At 40.9% G+C, this 27,938-nt stretch overlaps 1 protein-coding gene across 3 annotated transcripts in view; it reads left to right on the top strand.

Moving 5' to 3' along the window:
* The window catches only part of add3b (adducin 3 (gamma) b), a 44,777-nt gene extending 20,622 nt beyond the window's left edge, over window positions 1-24,155 (top strand). For 2 of the 3 annotated variants that reach the window (XM_054734955.2, XM_070542548.1), the window contains 11 exons: window positions 7,573-7,653; window positions 12,110-12,259; window positions 12,524-12,667; window positions 16,646-16,744; window positions 17,247-17,420; window positions 18,168-18,428; window positions 18,637-18,753; window positions 19,922-20,011; window positions 20,114-20,237; window positions 20,694-20,795; window positions 22,467-24,155. In XM_054734955.2, coding sequence (XP_054590930.1) covers window positions 7,573-7,653; window positions 12,110-12,259; window positions 12,524-12,667; window positions 16,646-16,744; window positions 17,247-17,420; window positions 18,168-18,428; window positions 18,637-18,753; window positions 19,922-20,011; window positions 20,114-20,237; window positions 20,694-20,795; window positions 22,467-22,717 — 1,593 coding nt within the window. In that variant the 3' untranslated portion in view covers window positions 22,718-24,155. The remainder of the gene's footprint in view (window positions 1-7,572; window positions 7,654-12,109; window positions 12,260-12,523; window positions 12,668-16,645; window positions 16,745-17,246; window positions 17,421-18,167; window positions 18,429-18,636; window positions 18,754-19,921; window positions 20,012-20,113; window positions 20,238-20,693; window positions 20,796-22,466) is intronic. The other variant, XM_054734956.2, reaches the window with a different exon arrangement.
* Window positions 24,156-27,938: the final 3,783 nt, after the last annotated feature.

The following is a 27,938-nucleotide window of genomic DNA, read 5'->3' as shown; positions in this document are numbered from 1 at the left end:
TGTTCCAGATGACTCTTCAGTTCTTTAACATACTGAGAATGAGTTATAGAGGGCTTGTTCAAATGCGGTAACCCAAAGGCAATATCTATAGGCAACCGAGGCTGCCTACCGAACATTAGCTCGTAGGGAGAGTATCCCGTCACGTCATTTTTTGTACAATTGTACGAGTGAGTAAGTGGTTTTACAAAATCGCGCCAGTGATGTTTCTCAGTGGCTTGTAAAGTTCCCAACATGCTGAGTAATGTACGATTGTACCGTTCAACGGGGTTGCCACGAGGGTGATAAGGGCTCGTTCTGACTTTACGGATACCAAGTAAAGAACAAAGTTCCTTGATTGTACGTGATTCGAAATCCCGTCCCTGATCACTATGAAGATGCTCAGGAAACCCGTAGTGGACTAAAAAATGTTCCCACAGGTTCTTCGCGACGGTGGTGGCTTTCTGATCTTTGGTTGGGATGGACACTGCATACTTTGTAAAATGGTCTGTAATCACTAAGACATCTTTAGTGTTCTTACTGTCTGGTTCTATGGAGAGAAAATCCATGCAAACTAACTCCATAGGTCTGGTGGTGGTAATACTCACCATTGGAGCAGCTTTGTCAGGGAGGGCCTTCCGACGGATACATCTTTCGCAAGTTTTAACTTTGATTTCGATATCACTAGCCATTCTTGGCCAGTAAAAACGGGACCGAATGAGATCTGTCGTACGTTCAACCCCAAGATGCCCCATATCATCATGTAGGCTTTGCATGACTGTTGAACGTAATGAATCAGGCAAGACTAACTGCAATGATGTCTCTGGTCCTAATTGGCGTCTCCGGTACAGTAAATCATTTTGAAACTCAAACCGTTTCCACTCTCTCAAAAGGTTAAGAACCACCGGGGGTTCTGCAATAGTATCAGTTGGCGGTTTATTGTCAGTCATAAGCAGCTGAATGACTCGGCCAATGGTTGGATCTTTCCTCTGCAAGGAGACAAGGTCAGCATGGTTATACTTGGGCACAGCAAAGAAACTGTCACTATTGTCTTCCAACTGGAATAGGTCTGGAATGGCCGCTGCAGACATGGCAAGTGACTGAACTAAACCACAAGGAGAATCAGTCTCATCCAAGACCATGTGCTTTTGGCATGTTGCCTTCACTGCTTCGGCTTGAAGTTGAAGCTCGACTTCTTTGACAGAGGATAAAAGATGAGATCGGAACTCATCTAGTCGTTGGCATTCCTCAGTGAATTTTGAGTTGTCTTCAGGTTTATCATGCAGCCTCCTAGACAGGCCATCCGCGTCAACGTTCTGTGTACCTGCATGGTATCTGATGTCAAAATTATAGGTGGACAACGCAGCTAGCCAACGATAGCTCGTTGCATCGAGTTTTGCCGTTGTTAAGAGGTAAGTTAACGGATTATTATCAGTAATGACAGTGAATGTGTTCCCATACAAATAGTCATGAAACTTATCTGTTATGGCCCACTTTAAGGCTAGAAACTCCAACTTGTGTGCAGGGTACCTAGTTTCACTAGAGCTTAAACCGCGACTTGCATAAGCGATTACCTGTGTGACACCGTTTTGCACTTGGTATAGCGCTGCACCGAGTCCGGTCGTACTAGCATCTGTGTGTACTAGATATGGGAGTTTTGCGTCAGCGTAGCCAAGAACTGGCGAAGTGGTAAGTTTTTCAATAATAGTTTGAAAGGACTTCTCACAGTCTTGGCTCCAACGATTCCCAAAGGGTTCTTTGGGGTTCAAGTACTTTGATCTACATGGTGGTGTTTTAAAGTTTTTCCGTTTGGGTGGATAACCAGCCGTGAGAGATGTTAGTGGCTTGACAATATTTGAGTAATCTTTAACGAAGCGTCGGTAATAACCGGTAAATCCTAAGAAAGATTGGAGTTCCTTCAAAGTCTGAGGCTTCGGCCATGTTTTGAGTGCTTCCACCTTATCTGGATCGGTTTTTATGCCATCTCGAGATACTATATGTCCAAGATAACGCACAGATGTCTGGAAAAAACGACACTTATCTGGTGATAGCTTGAGTCCGTATTCTCTAAGCCGTTCAAGAACGTGAGAAAGTCTGGTTTCGTGTTCTTCCAAGGAGTTGGAAAAGACAATCAAGTCGTCTAGGAAAACTAACACTTCCTTCAGATTAATGTCCTTCATACACTTTTCCATAACCCGTTGGAAAGTGCTTGGAGCATTTGTTATTCCTTGTGGCATACGGTTAAATTCATAAAACCCAAACGGGCAAACAAAAGCAGTTTTAGGTTTATCCTTTTCACACATCTCTATTTGATAGTAACCTGACTTGAGGTCCATCACAGAAAACCACTGTGATCCAGCGAGAGCAGAAAAGGACTCCTCCAAGTTAGGCAGGGCATATGCGTCGCGAATGGTTTGCAGATTAAGCTTTCTATAGTCTATACATAGACGTACCTCACCATTCTTTTTCCGAACTACCACTATTGGTGAGGCAAATGGAGACTCCGACTCTCTTATTATACCGGTTTCCAAGAGGGCTTCCAAATGTTTTCTCACGGCTTCATAATCATGTGGATGGATCGGCCGAGATTTCTGTTTGAATGGGGTCTCGTCTTTTAAGTTGATGTGATGTCTTATCTGTTGTGTATGACCAAAATCAAGATCGTGGTGCGAAAACACATCGGAGTAAGTGTTAAGTTTGTTGGTGATCCTCCCTTTCCATTCTTCGGACAAGGGCGAAGTACCGAAGTCAAAACTGAGAGGAGGGTTTGAAGGTGAAGTCTGTTGCTGCGAACTACACGCCGCAAGTACTTTCTGATCACTTTTGTCAGGTTCTGGATATGGCATAACACGATCGGCTTTAACTAACTCAGCGATCACACAGTTAGTGGGTAATGTGATGTCATGGTTAGTTTCGTTTCTTAGTACAACAGGTACTTTGTATGGACCATGTGAAGGTAAGGAAATGAGGCAACAGTCTACAATTATACCCCCTGGTAGAGAACCATTGGTGGGTTGTTCAATGAGTGCATAAGGCTCATGCTTGTTTTGGCTGGGTTGCATAAACCCTTCTAGTAACAGTTTTTTATTTGCAGGGAGAACTTCTTGGGTTCTCCCTCGAAGCTTCACCACACCAACTCGTCCATCTTTGCTTTGTTTTTTTCTGACTGCTAAGGCTTTTAGCACGTGTTGGTACCCATAAGAGAGTGCCTTGGAATCAGGTAAGTTATTGGCAGACAATTGCTCATACAAAGGATCGAGTGTGTTTGTGCCAATGAGTAGTGGTGTATCAGAGTTTGAGCTTATATCCGGAACCACTAACGCAAGGGTAGGTAACTCAAGTCCAGACTGATCGAGCTCTTTTGGAAATGTGACACTTATCTCTATGTATCCTAAATAAGGAACTGCTTGACCGTTTGCGCCCTCGACTTCTAACAGATTACTGATGGGTTTAATTGAGAGGTCAGGTAAGTGTTCTTGGTAAAAAGAATTGGCAATGGTGGTTACCTGGGACCCTGAATCCAGTAAACAATTACATTCAACACTGTTAACTGAGACTGTAGCTGTGCATCGCCCACCCACTAATCTTTTGGGAAGTTTTGGCACTGAATGAGCATGAACTGGCTTGCAAAAAAGTCTCTCTGTCCTTTCCTTAGAGGGACTTGGTTCTACTTTAGCACCTATCTGTCCCACGATAGGAGCTTCTACCGGTTTAAAGGAGGAGACTGAGCAATTGGCTTTGACATCTCCCACTCGCGCTGCTTCTGTCTAAGAGCAAGTCTTTTAGTTGCAACTAGTGCTGGATTTGGCTCGTTGCTACAGCTAGAAGCTATGTGCCCATCTTCTCCGCACTTAAAACAGTATCCAGGCTTTGGTCTGGGCACCACTGCTGTTATCTGCTGAATCTGTTTGGGCTCATCTGGAATTTTAGTCCCCACACGGGGTTTTGACTCTTTTTGAGTTTTCTTTGCCTTTTTATCTGTGTTGTTAACCTTAAGCTGTGCAATTTGGCTCCTGAGCTCAGCGATTTGTTTGCGTAAGTCATCACAGTTATCATCTTTTTCCAGTTCACAAGTGTTTTTACTCTGAGAGCATGTTGTTTGCACATTTGAATACACTCTAGTTCGTTGTGCCCCTAAGTGTTGTTTCATGCGTGCTGCTTTAGTAGCCTGTTTGTCTTCTTCAGTGCGCAGTTTGAGGAGAAGTGCTGTAAAATGAGGCGGGTTGTCTTTCTTTTGTTCGAGTTGCAGGTTTGAAATCAGCGAGCTGTCCCAACAGCCTCTGCAAAACTGCTTGAGCAGCTGCTGGTCGGCGTCACTGGAGGAAATTCCATTCCTCTGAATAACTAGGTTTAACAAGGTGTATAACCTCTGAAAGTAATCGGAAGGTTTTTCACCACTGTCCTGGTTTGTGTTTAAGAAGCGAGCAAAGAGCTCGTCGCCGTCTTCGACAGCTGCGTAAGCTGAATCGAGATGTTCAAGGTACGTTTCCGGGTCGGATTTTGGACTAAGAGCTTTAACGATGCTCGCTGCTGGGGCTGACAGACTCTCCACGATTCTTCGTACAATTTGGGACTTGGTGAGTGAAGGATCATTTATGCATAACACTACACTACTACGCCAAGTATCATAGTCAGTTTCAAAAGAAGGGTGTGGAACTCGCCCTGAGAACGGTTTTAGTCTGTATTGTGAAGTAGGCGGAGGGATAACCTCACTGCTTTTAACAATGTGTTCCACAATAACTCGCTGAACCTCAGGTGTGTTTAAAAGATTTGGTGGAATGCAAGGGTTTTGTTTTCCAGTCTCTGTAGGTGGACAATTGTCCTTTGAGTTGTTCATATAGTTAACTTCTGGTGTTAAAGGCAGGGAATATGTAACTTGGTCACTATGGAGCATTGGCTCTGGTTCAGTGACTGGTTCAGATGTATGGGTATCCCTTCCTAAAGATTCCCCAATTTTTGCCAGTTCCTCCATTAGAAGGTCTTTAAATGATTGATTGCTACGCGCAGCTATGTCCCTGAGCTCTGACAGATAGGCATCAGTGGCAGATGTGCTAGTTTCTAGACTGTACGCGCTGGCTAGGTCTTGAATATGAAAGAAAACATCTGGGTTCCTAGTACAAGGTTTGTCATAGGGTAAACATTGTTTCGTTAATTCCTTAACAGTGGCTTCATGTTGAAACTCCACAATAATCTGATCACAGTTTGGTAACTTAATGCGCCTGTTAACTGGTCCGAATCCTTCCATAAACCCAAAGACTTCGTTATCAAGGTCTGTATCAGTTAACCCACTGATTAAAACAGCATTTGAAACCTTGACCTTTTCTGTTTTTACAACTTCCATTTTAAAACACTCAAAAGTACCAATAATGCCAAAATGGCAAACCACTGTGACCTCCAGGCACTCTTATGATGTCAGTCAATGGTTAGCTAAGGTAACAACTCTACAATTCTCCTGGCTGGCTCGCCAAGTTTTATGTAACCGGATTACAGGATACAATAAGATAATTAAAAGAAAAAATAAACAAATGGGCCAATAATTAGGTTCGGGGAGAATTGGAGGTTGTTTAAGAATGACTGGAGTCACGGGTATAGCATGAAACGGTTTATATACTAAATTTTAATAATAATGGGAAATATAACACATAAAGATAACACACAAAAACAGATGAAAACAATCGACAATAGTAAAATGCTCGGTATGAGATTTGATCATATGAGTCACAAGTCAGCCGGCGTCAAGTCAAATCCCCACGCTTGGGGTGAAAGTCAGAGTCCGGTGGTGCGATTTTTTCCTACCGCACCGTTGAGATTGTTCACAGAAGAGAGCAGTCTGCTCTTCAGTTACTTGAGATGTCCTGGTTCGTTCAGTGGTTAAGGCTCGCCATCTCCCTCGTCAGGAAGAAATCCAGTTCTCGTTCCAAGTGAGTGATCATAGGAGTCGGGATCAAACCCAAGGAAAAAAAAAAAACCCAGCCTGTAAACAACAGGACTGTTAGCGAGTTGGCATCGACCCTTCTCGTCACATCACAGCATAAAGTCTTACAGACTTAAACAAATGCTTCACTCTATTGGCATAGCCAATCATGTTTGGGTTCACAGTTCAACTAACATAACATCAATTTGATTGTCTATTAAAATAATTCTCAGTAGCTCTGGAAATATAATTACATATGACAACAATTGTTCAGCTCAATAGGCTCAGTTAGATTCTATTACTCTACACTATTCAACAAGAAATACATTCATGACAACAAGGATACATTTAGTTGTGTTTCTATACAGCATTGTGACACCTTGTATATCTGTAACACAATAAATAAATAAATAAATAAATAAATAAATAAATAAATAAATAAAATGTTCTATAACAAAATTCAACAAAATATAAATTCTGGTCCTTTGGTCCACCTTTGTAAAATAATTCCTCCCTAATCAGTTAGCTTTTATTTATTTTTATTTATCTATTTTTTTTATTATTAAATGTTTGGTTAAGGGACGCATTGCTAATTCTATGGCGTTAGCTATAACGCCCCTGAGGACCTTGTACATCTAGGCCGTACCACCATTAACTGGCGGTTTGAGCCGTTAACTCCTGGGAATCCCATATGCCCTACCGCCGTTAACTGGCGGTTTGAGCCGTTAACTCCTATATGCCCTACTACCGTTAACTGGTAGTTTGAGATGTTAACTCCTGGGATCTAACGTCTAGCAGCCCACTGCTGTCACCTCGGTTGCTGTAATTAGCTTTTTGAATTTAATAATTTACTGAATTTAATCTCATTCACTCACCAACGCGCTCCAACGGTTCCCTCCTACAGAGGATTGGTTCACTCTGTCGTCTCCACACAAATCTATAAGAATGGAATTAATTTGATAAGCTATTTAAGTTTCCTTTTTTTTTTAAGTTGCATCGTTAGCTTTTTCTCTTCTTTTTTCTTTACTCACCGCGTTGGTTCCAAGTTCCTAGCTCTTATTAGAAGGAGTCAAGTCCGCCTCTCCCTCTATCTATGCGGCACCCAAATCAGGGTTCTTCACGGCCTCGACCGTTGTTTTTTTCTCTCTCTCTCTCTCTCTCTAACCGCTCAGTCTTTGCTTTCTGTATCTGCGTGCTGCACAGCCGTTTGTCTCTCCTCTCGCTCAGCTGCGTCGCACGGTTTTATTTCGCGGAGGCGGGACTTATTTCTCTCAGCCAATGAAATTTAAGATTCCCACCTGGACCAATAGTATACAGCTTTCCTCTTCTGTTTCTGTTAGTGATGTTCAAGATTCTTGTTTTAACCGATGTTTAATATTAAACTCGTTATTTTAGTTATTCACCCTTCCAATAATTCATTATGAAATTATCTATTAGTTAATTAGATATCTATTAATTAGTATTGTTAATTTCCTTAATTTATATTTTATATTTTATCTAAATTGAGGATGGATCATATTAGTAAGCCAATTAGTTAATACCTCATTAAGGTTCTAGCTTCTGGGTTACACAACCATAAAACATTTATAACTTAAGAAAAAATATCATAATATGTTCCTTTTATTTATAGGATGGAAATCCTTTCTGATTTTAAGGCTATGCTAATATCATCTCTGTCTCAGGTGCGCGTGAGCAAAGAGCAGGACCATGTTCTGATCAGTCCACGAGGCCTGTCGTTTGCTGAGGTGACAGCAGCAAACTTGGTAAGAACAAAAGCTGTGTTGTGTAAGCTTTACTAAACATGTCCTCTAAATTAGTTCCAGGATCATAAAATTACATTTTAAGCTAGATATTTTTGTGTCTGTATGAGTGACATTCTGGGAGATCACTATTGCCGTTCCACTCCGATATTTCTGTTATCTGAAAAATCTCAAAACTCTTATAATTATTTTTCGGTCGTCTGCACTGTGGATGGAGGGTTACTCAAATTAGTTCTTATCTACTTGTGAGAAACACATTTATTAAACCATTCAAGAGATTTTCCAGAAACGTTGACAAATGTGATCTTAAGCACATATTTTCCTCTGAAATATTCAACATTTAATACCAACCCAGGAATAATACATGTTTTTAAATATTTGTGGAATGGTATAATTCAATAGTATCATTTTATTTTATTTCCAAATGAAATTAAAGAGACAAAACATAAAAACCTTTTAAAACATGTATTTATTAATCTAAAATATTTTTTCCACACTGAACTGTTGGACCTACATGTAGTTTCATAACCATCTTTTCTACTGGTGTGAGTTTCCAGTGGGACATACGTGACAAGAACGTTGACACCAGTGGGTGTCTGTAGGCCTTCCTCCTGATAACCATGACCCCTTAAACCTGTATGTGGAATAGATTTGTCATTGCTCATTAGCACTTTGTAACAGCGGGTCAACTGAGATGCATCTTCTCTTGATTCATGGCTAAAACATTTCCACAGGTGTCCAAAGCTGCCTACAGCCAACATACAGTGGGGCAAAAAAGTATTTAGTCAGCCACCGATTGTGCAAGTTCTCCCACTTAAAATGATGACAGAGGTCAGTAGTTTTCATCATAGGTACACTTCAACTGTGAGAGACAGAATGTGAAAAAAAATCCATGAATTCACATGACAGGATTTTTAAAGAATTTATTTGTAAATCAGAGTGGAAAATAAGTATTTGGTCAATAACAAAAATTCAACTAAATACTTTTTAACATAACCTTTGTTGGCAATAACAGAGATCAAACGATTACTATAGGTCTTTACCAGGTTTGCACACACAGTAGCTGGTATTTTGGCCCATTCCTCCATGCAGATCTTCTCGAGAGCAGTGATGTTTTGGGGCTGTCGCCGAGCAACACGGACTTTCAACTCCCTCCACAGATTTTCTATGGGGTTGAGGTCTGGAGACTGGCTAGGCCACTCCAGGACTTTCAAATGCTTCTTACGGAGCCACTCCTTTGTTGTTTGGTGTGTTTGGGATCATTGTCGTGCTGGAAGACCCAGCCACGTTTCATCTTCAAAGCTCTCACTGATGGAAGGAGGTTTTGGCTCAGAATCTCACGATACATGGCCCCATTCATTCTGTCCTTAACACGGATCAGTCGTCCTGTCCCCTTAGCAGAAAAACAGCCCCAAAGCATGATGTTCCCACCCCCATGCTTCACAGTAGGTATGGTGTTCTTGGGATGCAACTCAGTATTCTTCTTCCTCCAAACACGACGAGTTGAGTTTATACCAAAAAGTTCTACTTTGGTTTCATCTGACCACATGACATTCTCCCAATCCTCTGCTGTATCATCCATGTGCTCTCTGGCAAACTTCAGACGGGCCTGGACATGCACTGGCTTCAGCAGCGGAACATGTCTGGCACTGCAGGATTTGATTCCCTGCCGTTGTAGTGTGTTACTGATGGTGACCTTTTGTTACTGTGGTCCCAGCTCTCTGCAGGTCATTCACCAGGTCCCCCCGTGTGGTTCTGGGATTATGGCTCACCGTTCTCATGATAATTTTGACCTCACGGGATGAGATCTTGCATGGAGCCCCAGATCGAGGGAGATTATCAGTGGTCTTGTATGTCTTCCATTTTCTGACAATTGCTCCCACAGTTGATTTTTTCACACCAAGCTGCTTGCCTGTTGTAGATTCACTCTTCCCAGTCTGGTGCAGGTCTACAATTCTTTTCCTGGTGTCCTTCAAAGCTCTTTGGTCTTGGCCATAGTGGAGTTTGGAGTCTGACTGTTTGAGGCTGTGGACAGGTGTCTTTTATACAGATAATGAGTTCAAACAGGTGCCATTAATACAGGTAACGAGTGGAGGACAGAAAAGCTTCTTAAAGAATACGTTACAGGTCTGTGAGAGCCAGAGATTTTCCTTGTTTGAAGTGATCAAATACTTATTTTCCACCCTGATTTACAAATAAATTCTTTAAAAATCCTGCCACGTGAATTCATGGATTTTTTTCACATACTGTCTCTCACAGTTGAAGTGTACCTATGATGTAAATTACTGACCTCTGTCATCATTTTAAGTGGGAGAACTTGCACAATCAGTGGCTGACTAAATACTTTTTTGCCCCGCTGTAGCTACCCTTTGAAGATTCTCTTGGCAACAAGTTGGTAAAAGTCGAAGAAAATAAAAATATATCACACTCCATAAAGCTAAAACATGATGGTATGTTTGTTAAAATCATTATATAACAACCTAATTGGCAGGAGAGGTCAGCTGTTAGACCAACAGCTGACAGCATGGAAAGCCCTGCAGCCCCGGGGTTAATGTTGCTATTGGACTTCCTGTTTATTTTGTGAGCTGAGCATGAGGCTTCAGATCAAGGCACACACACACACACACACACACACACACACACACACACACACGGATGTTAACTTTTGTGCGTCATTTGCAGGAATTATTTAGTCTAAAACACCAAAAAGGGACATTTTAACCATTTTGATGTATATTTCTGTATGAAGTTGTACTAAATACTTTTACCCACTGTAGATAGCTCCCTGAATTGCCACATTTTAAAGTTTACATCCTTTAGGATTGATATGCTAATGACTAGACCAACTATAGCCAAGACCAAAATGTCTTGCTGTCATCTTTAAACAGCTCCAATCTCCAAATGTTTTAAAGCAGCAAATCAAAACATTATCTTTTATAATTTTTTTATATTACTATCATTTTTGTAATATAAGAAATCCCTACTGAATTTGACCTGCATAGTACATAGAGAGTGAACAGTTCTGGTTTTGATGGCTGATGCTGTTTTCTTGTAGTACCAACCTACCAATAGCTATAAATATTTTGACTGATTATAAGAACTAAAAATAAAAAAATGTGACTTTTTAAGTGACTTTACAGCAATCCCCCATACTAAGCAAGCATGTAGCAACAATGGAAAGGAAAACTCCCTTTTAACAGCAAGAAACCTCCAGCAGAACCCGGCTCAGAGTGAGCGGCCATCTTCCATGAACAGCTGGGGTTTTGAAAAGAGTAGAACACAAAAAACAGAAGTACTTTTTATGTTGGAGACAGTAAAAAGCTAATATCAGAACAGTGGGAATGTTTAGTGTTTGGCATTAGTGCGCCAGCCAGTGGCCACTTCCTAAACGGTATCACCGTAAAGATAACAGCTGAAACTACAGGAAATAATATATTAGGAGAGTAGTGGTAGAAGAAATATGGAAAAGTAGTCAGCATGTCCTCCAGTCTAAGCCTTAGGAGCCTAAGTCACACCCATCTACTTCTGGCTCATGAGTCCCTGGAAGTACAAAAAAATGAAAGCAAGTCAACGGGGCTAAAAACGCTATTTTCTAATTCTGCTTGTTATGTTCCATGGATTTCATATATGGTATCTGTGAATTTTAAATACGCATTTTGATAACAAGAAAGTACTCATTTCTGAACGGGGGGAGTGTTATTTTAGGTTTTGTGTGAAAATAAGTCCATTACCAAAATGATGCACATCACCAATGTGACATCATCGAACCAGACAGGGAGGAAAGCAGAGGAAAAATGGCTGTAAGTTCAGCAAACTTCAAATCCTTCATTCAGGATGAAAGAACCACCATAAATCTGGCCACGTGGTAAGTAGCAGCTACGCTAGGGGAGAGGAGGTTCTGTGGTGACATATATCTGGCGTGCCGACGTCTGGTTTGTAGTCATGCTAATTACGAACTTTTACAAGCTGATAAATCTCAAAGTATGTGACAGGCGTGGTCAAAACACACATCATTACTTTTCATTTACAGTTAAGTACAACATGTTCAATTCAGGGTGTGAGGCAAAGTGGATTAGAAGATCGCTCTTCTAGCCCCATTGACTTGCATCCATTTTTTTCATTCTTCCGGGGAGCCAACCGAAAGGGGAGCCAACTTAGACTCCCCCTGGCAGCATAACTACAGAGATAATTCAGGATAACCAAGGCAGCCTTTCATATGGAGGCATGTGGGAGGCAGGGCCAGGGAGAATATTCTTTACTGACTGTATTCCACTTCCCTCTACTCCCCCATTTGTTTTAAATAAACTCTATTTCTCCAAACTGAGGCTATTCAGAAAGCTATTTACAACTGATTGAATGCCAAAAAGACCAAAATAGTTGTTTAAATCTTGCAAATTAGTGCTAAAACTAGTCTCATTTTACTAACTTTGGCTTGTTTATTTTTTTCTGCCACATGTAGGTGAAAGTGAACATCATTGGTGAGGTTGTGGACCAGGGTTCTACTGAACTGAGCATCGACCATTTTGGATTTGCTCCACACGCTGCCATTTACTCAATGCGGCCCGATGTGAGATGTATCATCCACATACACACATCCGCTACAGCTGCTGTAAGTAGCCTCCTCCTAAACCTGCTCAGAAGCCACTGTTTTACTCTGCAGCAGAGGATGATGGTCGCATGAAAGGCGTGCCCGATCATTGCAGACACTCTGTAGTGTATTTTTACCACTTCTCTTTTGAAGCTTGGCTATGAAAACACAACACGAGCATCGCCGCACAGCCTTGCTTTTAAACGTGCCCGGAAGCTAAAAACTACGCCTCTGATGAGACGCTGGCGCATCACAGTCTCGGTTGTTTTTATCCCACGCTAACAGGTGTCCTCGATGAAGTGTGGAATCCTGCCCATTTCCCAGGAGGCTTTGCTTCTGGGAGACGTGAGCTCCTTCGGTTACCATGGCAGCCTGGATAATAAAGAGGAGAAGGTGGAGTTTCAGAAAGCTTTGGGCCCAACTGCCAAGGTACCGTCAAGCTGAAGCACTCTATTAAAAGCCTTTCACGTGGGATAGTAACTGATGTCAAACACACATAATTCTAATTAGATTTGTGTTCTTTTTCATTTACAAGCGAAATCCACAGTCATACATGCTAAAATTTACAAGTTAAATGATGCACCTTTCATCAAGAAAATGTCTCATTGCTTCAAAAATCTGTAAAGGTTTCCCTCTGAATATCAGCTGTAGGTTTTATTAATAAATCATTCTGTGGTTTTTTTAAACAGCTGGTTCTACTCTGTCCTGTTAGAACAACATTTCTCATTTTTGAAGTATTTGTGACTTGATGCAAACTTGCTTAGATCCTCACATCACCTGGTTGCTGGGCAACCAAAAGAGACATCACGATATTGCTTTACAGCCAATGAAACAGCCTGATTTGATCACCTGTGATGCTTTATCATTTCATTTCAGTTTGACTGGAATAAATCATGTTTATGAAGGAGCAGGTGTGCAGATTTAGTTGCTAGATCAGTTATAAAAACCTTTAAAGCTCAATTTTACGCATATTTTTGATACATTTGCAGATGTCTGTAGTAGGAATAATGCCTTGTAAGTCATTTTCTGGGGAAAAAAGCTCCGGTGCGCCAGTTTGAGGACATAGGTGTCAGCTAAATTAGAAAGGAGCTTCAGGCGGCAGGATTTTCTGATGTTTGGACATCTCCCCTCTGATTGGCTAAGAGCAACATGACTCTACCACTGACTCAGTTAGCTCTGCAATATTGATGTTTTATCTCCACAAATAACACAAGCCTGGAGAAGTTCTGCTGTGTGCAGAAATGCTAATGCTAACTGTTAGCTTCTACTAGCTGAGTGGTTCTTTCCTATTTCGTGGCACCTTCCTCAGCATGAGCCATAATGGATGAGTCCATGAATGCTAGGATTTTCTGAGCTGAGAGTTTTTCCGAAAGCTAATGTTGGAAAGTCTATTTTTACGTTTAGCCTGCACGTTAACGTCAGAGTGACCAATCATTTTAAATAAAATTAAGTTAAAAAAATTTATTTTCAGTGCACCTGCTCTTTAAAGTCCATCTTTTAAGTTGTTTTAAAATCATAAACATCTTTCTCTTTGGTGAAAAAATAAAAGTTGAGCACACTTTTCAGTGTTTGAGTAATTCTCAGATGTTGTCATTTGTCTTTAGCTGTGCAAAAAGGCAGCTTCAATAAAAATCTAGCATCGATGTTGTGACGTAGGAGGGACAACTTAGCGGAGACTATCACTGTCACCACACTGTTAGCCTAAAGCTCACAAGAGTGAGGTTCGTTCAAGTTGGACGGCAAGATTTCACCGCAGACAGAGAGTGTATCTTCTAGCTCTTGATTTTGCCCTAAGTGGCCTGTCGAGTTAAGGGGTGTTTGATGTGAAAATTGAAATCTCAATTTCTGGAGCTGGAAGCTAAACTCATGATCAGCTATAGAGAATTGTTCAGGAGGAGGAATATTAATCACAAACAAGCACCTGCTTGAGCTAGATTTGCTAATTCTTCTGCAGATAAAAGAACTCTGGCAGTTTTCACACTTCTGCACCTGACTGATTGACAGGAAGCTTGGCCCCGGTGGAGCTGTCATCTGAAAAACATGGAAAAGTTTCTGATAGTCTTTCGAGAAGAGGATTCAACACATGCGTCAAAGGGTGCTTGAGTTTTTAGATTCACACAAGCTCACAATAAATGAGAGGAAACAAACAAGCAGTCCACTAAAACAATATCTTATATGAAAAATGTTCCAGAAGGAATCATAATAATAGAGTCTAAACTCTAAGCAAAACTAAAAAATTAGATGAAAAGAAGCAGCCTCAGACTGCAGACGAGCAGGTTGAAGTGATGAGTCATGAATCTGCACCGTGTTTGCTTCAGGCCAAATCCCACAAATACATAGGACTGTCTGAAAATACAACTTTATTTCCAGGGTTGACCTGGCAGGTATTCCCTCTGCAGACAGACACGGATTAAGGATTTTTTTATCATCCTAATTCATCCTGCTGCAAAAGAATAAAGTGTTGAAACATTTATTGATGAAAGACAGAATTGATATGGCAACAGAATAGCTGATGCATGTTTTATTGCATTTGTAGTTCAATAGGTCTTGGCTGTACCTGTTGCAAATGTGTGGCTGAAAACTTAGGAGGATTCTTTTCTGAAGCCATGCATGAATGTTTGAGAGTTTTTTATTTCAAAAGCCAGAAAGTGGCTAGTTTTCTTCCAGACGTCTTCAGTTACCCTCTAGTCTCCACTTCAAATCAATGTTTTTCCATTTCTTATTGATATTGAAAAGCAGCCATGATGTATCGTCAGACCTCCACTCGTTTTTGTTTTATAGATGCTGACTTCATCGGCAGGAAATGTTAAAAGTACCATGTCTGAATGTGCTGAAAACTATTTAACCTCCATTATTTATAGTGCTGGGTATTGTGGCCAATTTGCTAGATCGATTCGATTTCAATTCTTGAGGCTCTGAATCGATTAATCACGATCCAATTTGATTCGATTCAATTCGATTCAGTTGAATTCAGTCTGGTCTTAAATAATTAAAATGCTGAGGTAGAAAACAACGTTTCTATCATTTAGACAAGCTTCTTAACGATAAGTCAGGGGTGTCCAACTCAAATTCACACTGGGCCGAAATGAAAAACTGGGACAAAGTCGCAGGCCAAACTCAGTATTATTGAAAGTTATGGCAAATGTGCACATAATCCTTTATAAATATGTATTGTTGAACCCTTTCCTTTGGAAAAAAAAACTTATTTTTGCGTGAACACTAAATCTGGAATAAACAGTTTACACATGGACAAGTTAATTTGAAAAAAAAAACACACATCAGTGGTATTGGTTACTTGTTATGTCTCATTTTTGAAATCTTATTCCTTAAGATGTGTATATATATTCAAAAAGAATTTATTTTAATCTTTTGAATTTTAAGTATTTCTATTTTATGTGTTTTTGTTGTTTACTCTTTATTATTAAAATTTACTCACCTTTTTTGCTCCTGTAATGAATGTAATTGCTGCTGTGACAGCAAACTTTCCCCACTGAGGGACGACAAAGGGATTTTTTCTTCTATTTCTATTCTATTCTTCTATCTGTAGCCTTTCCAGTTCCTGTTTAAAAGTTGGTTCAATACTTTTTAACAGGCCAGCAACAAAAAAACGAAAAAAAGTAATTCTCCTAAATAAAAATGCAATATCTCAACTATTAACCTTCATGCTTTGGAGCAGAAAAACTGCATAAAAACACAATAATTCAAGCTCAGTTTGCTCCACTCTCATGCTCACCTGTTCAAGCCAGATACATGCATCTCTCTCTGTATCTCTGAGGTGAGGGAGGAGTTCATCAGTGGGACTCCTCTGTTGTTTTTGTTCATTTTCATCAGACAACAGTTGCTCTCACTGGTTTGTGCTGCTGAACATGGAGAGCATCTGAGCAGCTTGAGCTGGGTCTGTGTCGGGGAGGACGGATAGAAACAGCAGCAGCCAGGAACTCTGACTGTTTACTTCACTGGCGTTAAATCCGTCTGGTCATTGGTGCACTCTATGTCTGCCGTGGCCCGCGAACAGGTTACTGAGCTGTTGGAATCTCCATTTCTGAGCCTCAAAGTTGACAAAGCACTGAGTGAACTTGGCGCTGAGTAAAATGCGTGTTTTCAGTTTGTCCCAGACTGAGGAGGGTAACGCTGCAGACGCCGATACTAGCAAGGATGCTAATGACCACGAACAGAAAGGAAGGGCGCTTCGGCTGACGCGTTGATGCCGTAAAGCACCATGAGATTTGTAGTCTTTGCAGCAAAATGAGCCAGCGGGCCACTCTGGTTGAAGGGTAAAAATCGATCTTAGGCCTAATGAATCGATTTCACAAAATGTATATGAAATCGATCCAAAATCGATTAAATCGATTTTTTTACCCAGCCCTAATTATTTATTCAGTATTTTCCTTTTTTCTGTGTTTTTAGGTGATGATCCTGAGGAACCACGGGCTTCTGGCTTTAGGAGAAACTGTAGAAGAAGCTTTTCACTATGTGTACCACTCCCAGCAAGCCTGTGAAATCCAGGTAGAGAGTTTGTTTTCATTCCTGAAATTCAGTGGCGTGCTAACGAGGCATAGAAGCATCACGCGAGTCATAGCTGTTTGTGAACTCGACTGTGGCCTTTACTCACCCTTGACACCGTCTGAGTCAGCAGAGTGCGGTGTGCATAAATAGGTTCTTTTTCATATTTCACTTTCAAAACTTGTTTAAATGTAAGAGTCGGGCTCAAGACAAAACCGTGCCAGAGACGGATGCACAGCGAGCAGATTTCAGCAAATCCAAGTTAAATATGTGCACAAACGGCTGCTCTTGGACTGCATTTGAGTTATTTTTCCACAAGTAAACACCAGATTTCACAAAGAAGTTTGTTCTACATATACATATATACATATATATATATATATATATATATATATATATATATATATATATATATATATATATATAATGTTTTCAGTCAACAACAATAATGTAGCTTGCAGCACAATCTAAACACAGCTTTTAGACTTGTTGTGTTGTCGTTTAGGTGAATGTCCTGAGGTGTTCGAGCGACGTGAACGGACTTGTGCTCCTGGACAGGGAGAAGTTCAAACCGCTGACCCAAGGAGTGGCCGCTACCGGGGTGGTGGTGGACAACGAGGTCAAGTGGAAAGTAGGCGAGGCCGAGTTCGAGTCTCTCATGAGGATGCTGGACAACCTGGTGGGTGAACCCTGACCTGTGACTTTTTACCCATCAGGCGTTGTGTTTCCTTCCTTCAGGAAGTGGCTGATTAGAGAACACAATGAAAGTGGATTTTTGTTCGTTAATCTAATCTGAAATGTAATTTATTTAATCAAATGTGGCTGTTTTATGCTGTTTGCATTATGCCTCATTCTATATCTCGTGTTTGTGTGTGTGTGTGTGTGTGTGTGTGTGTGTGTGTGTGTGTGTGTGTGTGTGTGTGTGTGTGCGTTAAACGACCTGCTCCTTGCAGCTAACAGGCTGTCTGCCAGTCTATCTCCACTGATAATGACAAGGCTCTGGCGTGTTCTGCGGACAGAGAAGATGTCACGCTGTCTGTTTGAGGGGGCTTCTTGCTAACAGCTGTGGCTGTAGCAGACTGCAGCTGCGTTAACTCTGTGCAATCATTACTCAGCTGTCCTCTCAATCATAGCCTTCAGACAGGAATGGCTTTCTGTGGGCAGCAGCACAGGCCACACACACGGTTGTTGGAGGAGCTCTGCTCCACCTCACGTTGGATTTGGCTTTTCCTCAAATCAAAATTCACCGACATTCATTTTGGTTTGTTTGTTTTTCCTAAAGAAGTGAATGAGGTTTGTGGTTGAGGAGTTCACTTGATTCAGCCATGTTTTCTGTTTGTGTGGTGGTAAAATATTAGCTCTACTCCCGGTTCTGTGCACATCTTGTCTTTTGTCATTTTGCTGAACTTCCCATGTGATCTGGCAGGGATACAGAACAGGCCACGCTTATCGGAACCCAATTGTCCGTGAGAAACCTCGTTCTAAGAACGATGTGGAGATCCCTGCCACGGTGTCTGCTCTGCCGGTGGAGGACAGTGATTCGGGTCTGCACAGCCCCTTAAAGTTTATGGTGCCGAAACAGCAGAGGGAAAGGACTCGGTGGCTCACCTCACCCAACAGCTACTTGAAGGTCAATGTACCCGAACGCTCTCCCAGCGGGGAAGTCAGCCCCAGGACCAAAATCACAGTGCGTTGCTTTTTTTTTTTTATTATTTTTATGTCCCATTGTTACAAAAAGTGTCATCATCTAATCCCATCTGCTTTGGGTTCTGAGGCAGACTTTAGTTTTCAAGCTGCCTGTTCTTTGTGTTTGTCTGCCCTCTTGTGGCAGCGTTTGTAACAGCATTTTTCAAAATGAGGTTTTTAAATCTGTTTATATCTTCTTGTCTTCTCAGTGGATGAAGTCCTCACAACCGGGCAACAGCATGGGCACCCCAATAAAAATTGAGGACCCAAACCAGTTTGTCCCGCTGAACACCAATCCTTCTGAGGTTCTGAGTAAGAGAAACCGGGTCAGTTATCTCACATTTTATAACTTTCTTCAATCATCATCTATCATTTCTTAAAAGATATGGAATCACAACTAAACCTTTAAAATGCTTTGGTCCAAATATTCAGTTTACTCACACAGCTCAGAAATTTTGTTTTATTGAAATCTACTAATTGTAGTTGCCCACTTGTTTCTTTTTCTAAACATTTTGTGTCACTTTCAACACAGATGTGATCTGAACAGTGTGTCAAACATTTTTTTAGTGCTTTTTTATGAGAGAATTTGGTAAAACATTGATTCAGAAAACGCCTTCTCCGGGTCAGGGAGAACTGGAGCGTGAGATCGATAGGCGGATTGGTGCTGCATCTGCAGTGATGCGGGCGTTGTACCGGTCTGTCGTGGTGAAGAGAGCTGAGTCAGAAGGCAAAGCTCTCGATTTACTAGTCAATCTACAGTCCTACCCTCACCTATGCTCTTGAGCTTTGGGTAGTGGCCGAAAAAACGAGATCGCCGATACAAGCGGCCGAAATGAGTTTTCTCCGCAGGGTGTCTGGGCTCTCTCTTAAAGATAGGGTGAGATGTTCGGTCATCCGGGAGGGGCCCAGAGTAGACCCGCTGCTCCTCCAGATCGAGAGGAGCCAGTTGAGGTGGCTCAGGCATCTGGTTAGGATGCCCTCCTGGACGCCTCCCTGGTGAGGTTTTCCGGGCACGTCCAATCGAGGAGAGACCTAAAGGCGGTCTGGGCCTCTTGATTTAAGCTGCTGCGATCTGACTCCAGATATGCAGAAGTAAACGGATGGATGGATGAAGTAAAAATGTAGCATAGAAAATGAACAATGTACAGTAAGAGCAGACATAATTAATAAAAAATAGATTGAGTGTAGTATTATATGTAATATTAAGGAACTGAGGAAACATTAGCAATTCACACAAGTCCTAAAACCTTAAAAATAAAATACTAAAATCAAACAAATGTCCATAATAGTAGAAGAAAATTAAAGATAATAGCTATATTTGGTTTTTGAAAAATCCATCCGTTATTGTCCACTTATCCGGGGTCGGGTCACGAGGGCAGCAGTCTAAGCAGAGAGGCCCAGACTTCCTTTTTAAAAAAATAGATTCAAATAATTGTAAAAACAAAAAAAATTAATTCAATCTATCACGATTTTTTTTAACTTGTGTGTGTACAGATCAAAGAACAGCACAGAGGAGATCAGATGACTGCAGGACCAAAGTCACAGTTACTGGCCGGCATTGTCGTGGATACCATACCAGGACCAGTAAGTAATTTATTATAAAAACTTTATTTTTACCATTTTATCATCTAGATGTTGACCTGAAAAGCTAAATCAAATGTATTATCTGGTTATTATAACACTTAGGCTTTCATCTATGAAGATGAGGACAAAGCCCGCTCACTTCCCCCCAACCCCTTCAATGAGCTCACAGAGAAGGTCCTGCAAGAGTACAAGAGCTTGGTGGAGAGAAAACGGCAAGGCCAAGAAGGTACAAACGCAACAACTGAGCCGTTCCCTCATCGTTAAAGCAGTTTTTTATTCCATCTGGAGCTTTTAATTCCTGCCTCGAGAAAATGTTGTTAGATTCCAGAAAATGCAAATGCCACTGGGACACAGCTGTCAGTTCCTTGTTTCTCTTTCTCTCTGTGCTGTGAAGTCAGCTCACGGGATGGTGAGAGATGAGCTGCAAAGACTTCAGTCTTGTCAAACCCATCATGTCTGGGTTATGACGGTTTTTAAGGATGAAACGTGTGCACAGGAGAGAAACATCTGTGTGACCGTGCATCAGGCTAACACCTTTATTATTCTCATTGAAGCGTCAGTCATGTCGGCTAAAACGGATGGATGAAACTAGTCAGATCAGCCCATTGTCTTATTTCTGGTTTGTATTTGTGTTGCCAACAGCATGGGTGCTGTAAATCGACTATTCTTTTTGACTTTACAGCGGATGATGATGATGATGCTACAGATGCCGATGAGATGACAACGTTTGACGGCTCTACCATATCCCTCTCGCTCTCTCCCATAATGACACCAGCTAAAGATGGTAAAGCCTAGTTTATAATTCTCTGTCTGCTGAGGTGCAGAGACACGCAGCGCAATCGCTCCCCGACAGGCAAGGACAGACGGAGTAGAGCCCAGTTTTTTTACTTTTCATCGAACGCAACGAAGAACGCGTGTCTTTGATTGGTTGGCCCAACAAACATGTTGCCGTCGGTGGATGGACAGTTTATTGATGCCGCTGCCTTCTTTGCTCCCGTTGCGTTCTTTGTAAACAAAATTTGTTGTTCCTTGAGATCAGAATCCACTTTTTTGTCAATGCCCCAGAAATGTGTCTCTGCAGTACAGCCTGACTTGGTGTTTACAAACATTTTTTCATAACTTTATTTAACAAATTAGGAAAAGTCTCAAATTACAATATCACCACTAGAATCAAAAATTTGAATTTAGATTCACACCTCCTTGAAGATATTAGCGCTTACAAGCTGAAGTGAATAACCCCGTCAACCAGAGACGTCACTGAATGGTAGGCAGACCCACCAGTAGAGTTCCACGCCCCCTACAGTCCTGATGGAGAATAGCTTCACAACTCTGACATCAATGGAGAAGTATGAATTTAAAACGTCTGTCAATATGAGTGCGCGTGAGCGCATCTATGCTTACGAAATAAATCAACTGGTAATCTGGAGTTTCTCCCTTAGGAATTATCTATGATTCTTTTAGAAATCAGTAAAAGCGATTGTCATAACATGTTCTTTGAAATAATGTAGGCAACATGGTAAATGGCCTGTATTTGTATAGCGCCTTCTTAGGGTTCTACATCCCCCCAAGGCACTTCACAACACAATCAGTCATTCACACGCTGATGAGGATGAACTACAGTGTAGCCAAAGGGGCGCACTGACAGAGGCGGAGCCTGCCAAACACTGGTGCCACCGATCCCTCCGACAACCACCAGCAGGCAGGGTGGGCTGCTCAAGGACACAACAGCAGCATTGTCTGGTCAGAGCCGGGATTGAACCTGCTACCTTTCTAATCCTGGACAGTCCGCTCTACCTCCTGAGCTATTGCTGTCCCTCCCATAGCTCTGATGCTTTTTAAGTTGAGCACCGCTCAGCATTAGCCAATAGTCTTAGACATCCACTTATTTACAGATGTCAGTCACAGCGCGACAATTTACAAACATACTGAGACGAATGCAGAGCTGGCGACCTTATGAACACGTAAGTCTTTAAGGAGCAAATTTGCTGTCTTCTAGTCTTCTACCCCTATTTCCTGCATTAGCTCCCGGTAGATAATAAATGGGGAAACACTGGGGTCAGAAAAGGGCACAAGGATCTATGTCATGCTGTAAATTTTCCTTCATGGGCTCACCCACCTTGTTTGAGACCGCAGGAGGCTGTTGCTGATTTAGCATCCAGGAAAGAGCAGAGAACGCCTTGGCTTGTAGAAGCTGACCATTAGCATTAGCAACGTGACATTATGGCAGGACTCCTTCAGGCCTGAGCTATTTGTGGAGATAAAACATCAACGTTGCAAAGCAAACAGACAGTGGTAGAGGCATGTTGCTCTGAGGCGAGATGTCCAAACATCAGGAAATAATAATGAACAAGACACCAAATCCTGCTGCTTTCTGTTTAGATTGATTATTACTGCCTTTTCTGAGTGATTCTACCTAATGTTGCATCTTCTCTGTCTTAATTTTATGTGTTGGCAGAGACACTACCCAACGGGAAGGACCACTTGTCAGAGACGGAAGAGGACCTGAGCATCGAGGTGTCCAAGCTGAGCGTGAGCACCTCTGAAACTGTTGAAATCTCCATGACGACAAAGGAGAAGACGGGGGAGCCTCAGACCCCTGAGAGCCAAACCAAGTCCCCCAAGAAAAAGAAAAACAAGTTCCGCACACCTTCATTCTTGAAAAAGAGCAAGAAAAAGAAGGAAGAGAAGGAAAAAACAGAAGCTTGAGTATCTTAGGTGTGTTCTTGCTGTGTCTTTGTAAATCCATGCTTTCGTTCTTTTTTAAACACAGAAACAGTTTTGTTTACCTGTTTGTAGCTACAGTTTCGCCGACAGCTGCCGGCGTCAGCCTGAAGAAGCCGGCAGCTGTCGGCGAAACCGTAGCTACAAACAGGTAAACAAAACTGTTTCTGTGTTTAAAAAAGTACGAAAGCATGGAGAAGCTTGAGTGTTTTTTTTTTCTCTATAGTCTGAATCTATACACCTGAATCGCCCTGTTTAGTGTGTTTGTGCTAAAGGGAAGTGAAATAAGATAAGTCCGGCTAGGTCTCTTCGTATACTTTCAGGAAGTGTGATCAAATGGACAGAGGATCGACGATTGGGAGCTGAAATCAGATCAAACCTGAATGCAGACTGCATTCCTGTCAGCATCACCCATGTTTTTAATGGGACCGGGCTTAGGAATTCACATGGAAAACATTTACATACTTGTTTATTTTAATCATCATTGCACAGGTTGTCGAATGTAAACTTAGATTTAGATTTTTCTTATCACATTAAATTTAACAATCATAAAATTGGTTTTAAATTTATGCTACATTTAGCCTAATAAAAATTTGTATCTGAACATAATCACAGATATACTTGTAATAATATATGTTAATAGTACCTGTATAACAATAGAGTGTTTGATAGTTGCATAAATGAATTGATTGTCTTCTACTAAACATGCTGTGATTATTAATAATAACAGTTTGTTTTTACTCGCTGTTCCCTTGTTTGCTGCTTTGTTGTTGTGACGAGGAATCGACTGTGAATAACAGAGAGAGTTCAGCAAAGTCTTTGTAATTTTGTTAATGAGAGAAAATTAATCATAATTGTTTTGGGATGGCTAAGTGCCATGTTGGTTGAATGTGATGGAGGTTTTGGAGCCGCTTTGTCTCTGAAAGCTTTAGTTATTTTTTATTTTATCTGGGTCACTTTTAAAGTTTGATAAAGGACCAGATATTTGCATCCCGGTCAACAATGTGAATGATTGGTTTGAACCCAAAGGGAGCAAACTTTTTGTAAATAAGTTTGTTTTTGTGACGTCCTTTTGTCATGCTAAACCAAATTTTAATGAAAACTACGGCAGTACAGTCTAATATAGATATTTTAACACTTTCTGTATCATAAGCTCCTTGTGTGTTTACAAGTTTTATTCCTTTTTTACATATTTCCACCTGTTGTTTACATTGCTGTTTATCTCTCATGGTTTTCCCATAATGACTTACATTATGTTGCTTCTATGTCAGTCCTTTGAAACTTCCTTCTACTTGAAGTAATAAAAGTTGAAGTATATTTGTGATTGCATCTATTGAATTAATCTCACTTTGATGCATAGGATGTCCAAATGAGAACCTTTTTAAAACCACCTATATGAAATAAAGCTTTTATTATAACTAAATGCACTCCTCCCTCTTTTATAAATGCAGCGACCCCTTAAAAACATTGGGCTTACTCTGTGTGGTGATAATTGACCGTGTGAAGCTGCATAATCAGTCTCCAGCGAATGATATGAATGAGCGTTGCCATGGTAATGCACTGAGAGGGGGGCTGTGGAGACAAAGAGGGGATTTGGTGTCTCCAACAGGTGTTCGTGTTGGGGGAGTGACAGGATCTTGCACCTATACGACCCCTGAAACACAAACACACTTCTGAGGGGACATCTGGCGAGGAAAAGCTGAAGCCATTCACATTTCTGTTTAAAGCATACTTAACTCTAGATTAAATTAATAATATAGAATATTAAAATTTGATTTTCACACATTTTCTTCCATCTTTTTAGCATGACCTTTGCAAGTATCCACACTTGCTATCTGATCAGTCCCTCGCGGCGCTTATAGGTTACAGGGAAGCCTATAAAATGTGTAAAGAGAACAAAGAGCAGGTGACACATGCCCTGCTAGTGTGTGTCTGTGTTGTGACCTCAGGGCAAAGTGCATCTGGTGTCTAAAACCAAAACCAGAGTCATCAGACCACCAGTGAGCGAGAACATCTTCAGATATTGCAGCAGCGGTCCTGAGTCATCCTGTGTTTCGTCATATTTTGCTTCGTAAAAATACAATTTTCACATGAAATTATAAGTGTATCAGATAAAATGTTTCTCTTTGGTCTTTGGCTGTTTTTCTCACTTTCAGCCCATTCAGTAAAATCTTTGTGGCTTCAGCTATTTCACTGTGACCTGAAATTCATATAAATTCTTATTCTTAACGTTTCTTTATAACAAATGAGCAAAAAAGCAACTTTTATACATTATTTATTCAGATTGTTTGTTGCCTGCAGCCTGTAAAAAAAAAAAGATTTGTTACAATCTTTTGGAAAATGTGTGAATAAAATGGAAACTCAGTTTGACAGACGTAAAGGTAACACTTTACAATAAGAGTCCCTTTATTAACGTTACTTAGTGCATTAATAAATAACGTAATAGCTGCTTAACCATATTATGTAATGCATTACTAAGCAAAATTAATAAGGAGACTCTGTTTATTAATGCTTAATGATGCAGAAAGTAATGTTAATACAAAGACCCATTGTTTATTATTGCACCAAGTAACATTAATAAATAAACCATTTATTAATGCTTAATGCACTTATTAATATAAATAAAGGGACCCTGATTGTAAAGTTTAACCCAGTGTTGGGGAGAATACTTTGTAAATGTATTTAGTTACAGAATACTGAATACCCGCTTTAAAAGGTACTATCTGTTGATGGGTGTCATGTATCCCGTTACTTTGCCTAATCCTGGTACTTTATTCTAAATACTTGGAATACTTCCTTTCCCAACTAGGCATTCTCAGTGGCCTTGTGGTAGAGTGTCCACCCTGAGACTGGGAGTCAGGTCATACCAAAGACTTTAAAAATGGGACCCAATGCCTTCCTGCTTGACACTCAGCTTTGAGGGGTTGGATTGGGGGGTTAAACCACTAAATAGTTCCCGAGTGCAGCCACCGCTGCAGCTCACCGCTTCCTACAGGGATGGATTAAATACAGAGATGTAATTTCACCAGTTTGTGATGACTAATGGGACTTAAAAAACAGCATTTAGTCTATTAAATGTTGCAATATGCATTGGTAGCTACCACCGCAGGAAAAAAGAGGACATATTAATGCTAAACATTATGTACTGACTGGGAATAAAATAAAATAAAATAATTGAATTATTTTGTTACTTTATCAAAGTGTCAATAGATTATATTTCCGTTTCTGTGATAAAGTGAAACCTTTCTGCAGGAGCTGCTAACAGGGTGTTTATTTAGAATAACAATGCATTTTTTATGTTATTTAATGTTTAATGTAGTTTTTCATGATGTAATGGTGGACTGCCCCGTTGACTGACAACCATAGCGATCCAATCGCAGCAGTATATTGGTTTGGTGGGCCAATCACAGGACTCTGCTGTTGGGTGAGATGTTACTGATGCTAATAAAAGGACGGCTTGTTTAAAACAGCTTCATCAACTTTGGAATACTTTGACCTGAGGTTTTCTTTGACTCAAGAGCAGATAGAGGTACTTAAGTTTATTTTTTAAAAATAATTCATTTGCATCTTCTTTGACAGAGTATGATGGACTCCCTCGTTGACTGACATCAATAGTAGTATGTCACATTGGTTGTTATTCAATAGCATGCAGAGACAGTCTGAAAGACAACTGTAGATCCCCCCCCCCCACCCCACCCCACCCCGAGCTGTCCATGGACAGTGGCCAGACTATATACCCTGTATTCTACACACAGAGACACACATTGCCCAAAAATTTCATCTTTCATGTGGAAAACACACACACACACACACACACACACACACACACACACACACACACACACACACACACACACACACACACACACACATGTAACGGCAGTACAGGTATTCCATTAATCCCCAACACTGGTGTTACCAACATAAAATTACATTTTAGCACCAGCAAGGAGGTTTTATCTCAAAGCTCCATAAAACGGCTGACTAAGGGAAGTATGTTGCATCTCTCAGGTCACATTTCTGGCCTTTCCTGAATTATTTTCCTGTTTCTAAAAATGTACGATTTTCAGAAACTAATCTGCTTCAGATACTAATTTATACTTTATTTTTTCTTTTAATCTTTTTGTCCTGTTACACAATGTGCTAACGTGGTCAGGCACACTGTGGAGTGAAAACAAACAGACAGACGGACGGACGGACGGACGGACGGACGGACGGACGGACGGACAGACAGACAGACAGACAGACAGACAGATAGATAGATAGATAGATAGATAGATAGATAGATAGATAGATAGATAGATAGATAGATAGATAGATAGATAGATAGATAGATAGATAGATAGATAGATAGATAGATAGATAGATAGATAGATAGATAGATAGATAGATAGATAGATAGATAGATAGATAGATGTGACTTGGCCTCCTCTGTGACAGCCGAGCCACTGGTGTAATCCTCAGGCTTTTCAGATTACTGCAGTTGGGGTCACATTCTACACCATCCTACAGTGGGTCAGCTTTCCACTCTGTCGCTATCAGTGTGCGGCACGCACGCCGCCAGCCTTACAGCGCAGATGACACTTTTTCTTAGTGAAATGCTGTCAGTTTTCCTCCCCCACTGAACTCTGTCCTGTGTCTTTTTAGTACAATGATAGCAGCACAACTAGATTTGGATTAGGTCTCTAAAAGACAGATTATATTGATAGTTTTTCTTTTAAAAACGACTCATGCATTTGTAAGATTGTGCACCTTGGTGTCCAGATAAAAGGTGTCGATGACCTTGTTGGTACAGACACCATGGGCGGGTGTTCTCTCTTACAGGCGTCCGTTACAGGCCTGGCCACATCTGCAGCGGGTAAGCCATCTGCACCTTTTGTCTGAGAACCACACGCATGGCTGGCCTTGTAAAGGCAGTCCCTTTCCCCTCTGTTCTCCTCCATCCCTCTCCGAGTCTGGGTGAAAATGACTTCTTAATATCTCTCTCTTAAAAAAAAAAAAGAAAGGGAAATACACAGACCCATCAAACCAGAAGAAGATCTAATCTGAAGGTTAATGTTGCCAAACAACAGATAACTTTAAACATCAGTGAGGTCGTTGATGCTATTGAGAAAATTTTCATGTCAATTTAGCTGCAACACGCTGAGAGGAATGAGCTGTGGATGATTATTTTAGTGTTTTAGGACAGATTGAATAAAAAGACAGC

The sequence above is a fragment of the Nothobranchius furzeri genome, chromosome 12, assembly GCF_043380555.1.
Source record: "Nothobranchius furzeri strain GRZ-AD chromosome 12, NfurGRZ-RIMD1, whole genome shotgun sequence".
NCBI classification, from domain to species: Eukaryota; Metazoa; Chordata; class Actinopteri; order Cyprinodontiformes; family Nothobranchiidae; genus Nothobranchius; species Nothobranchius furzeri.
The sequence above is the reverse complement of the archived record's forward strand: the minus strand, read 5'-3'. Positions and strand labels throughout refer to the sequence as shown.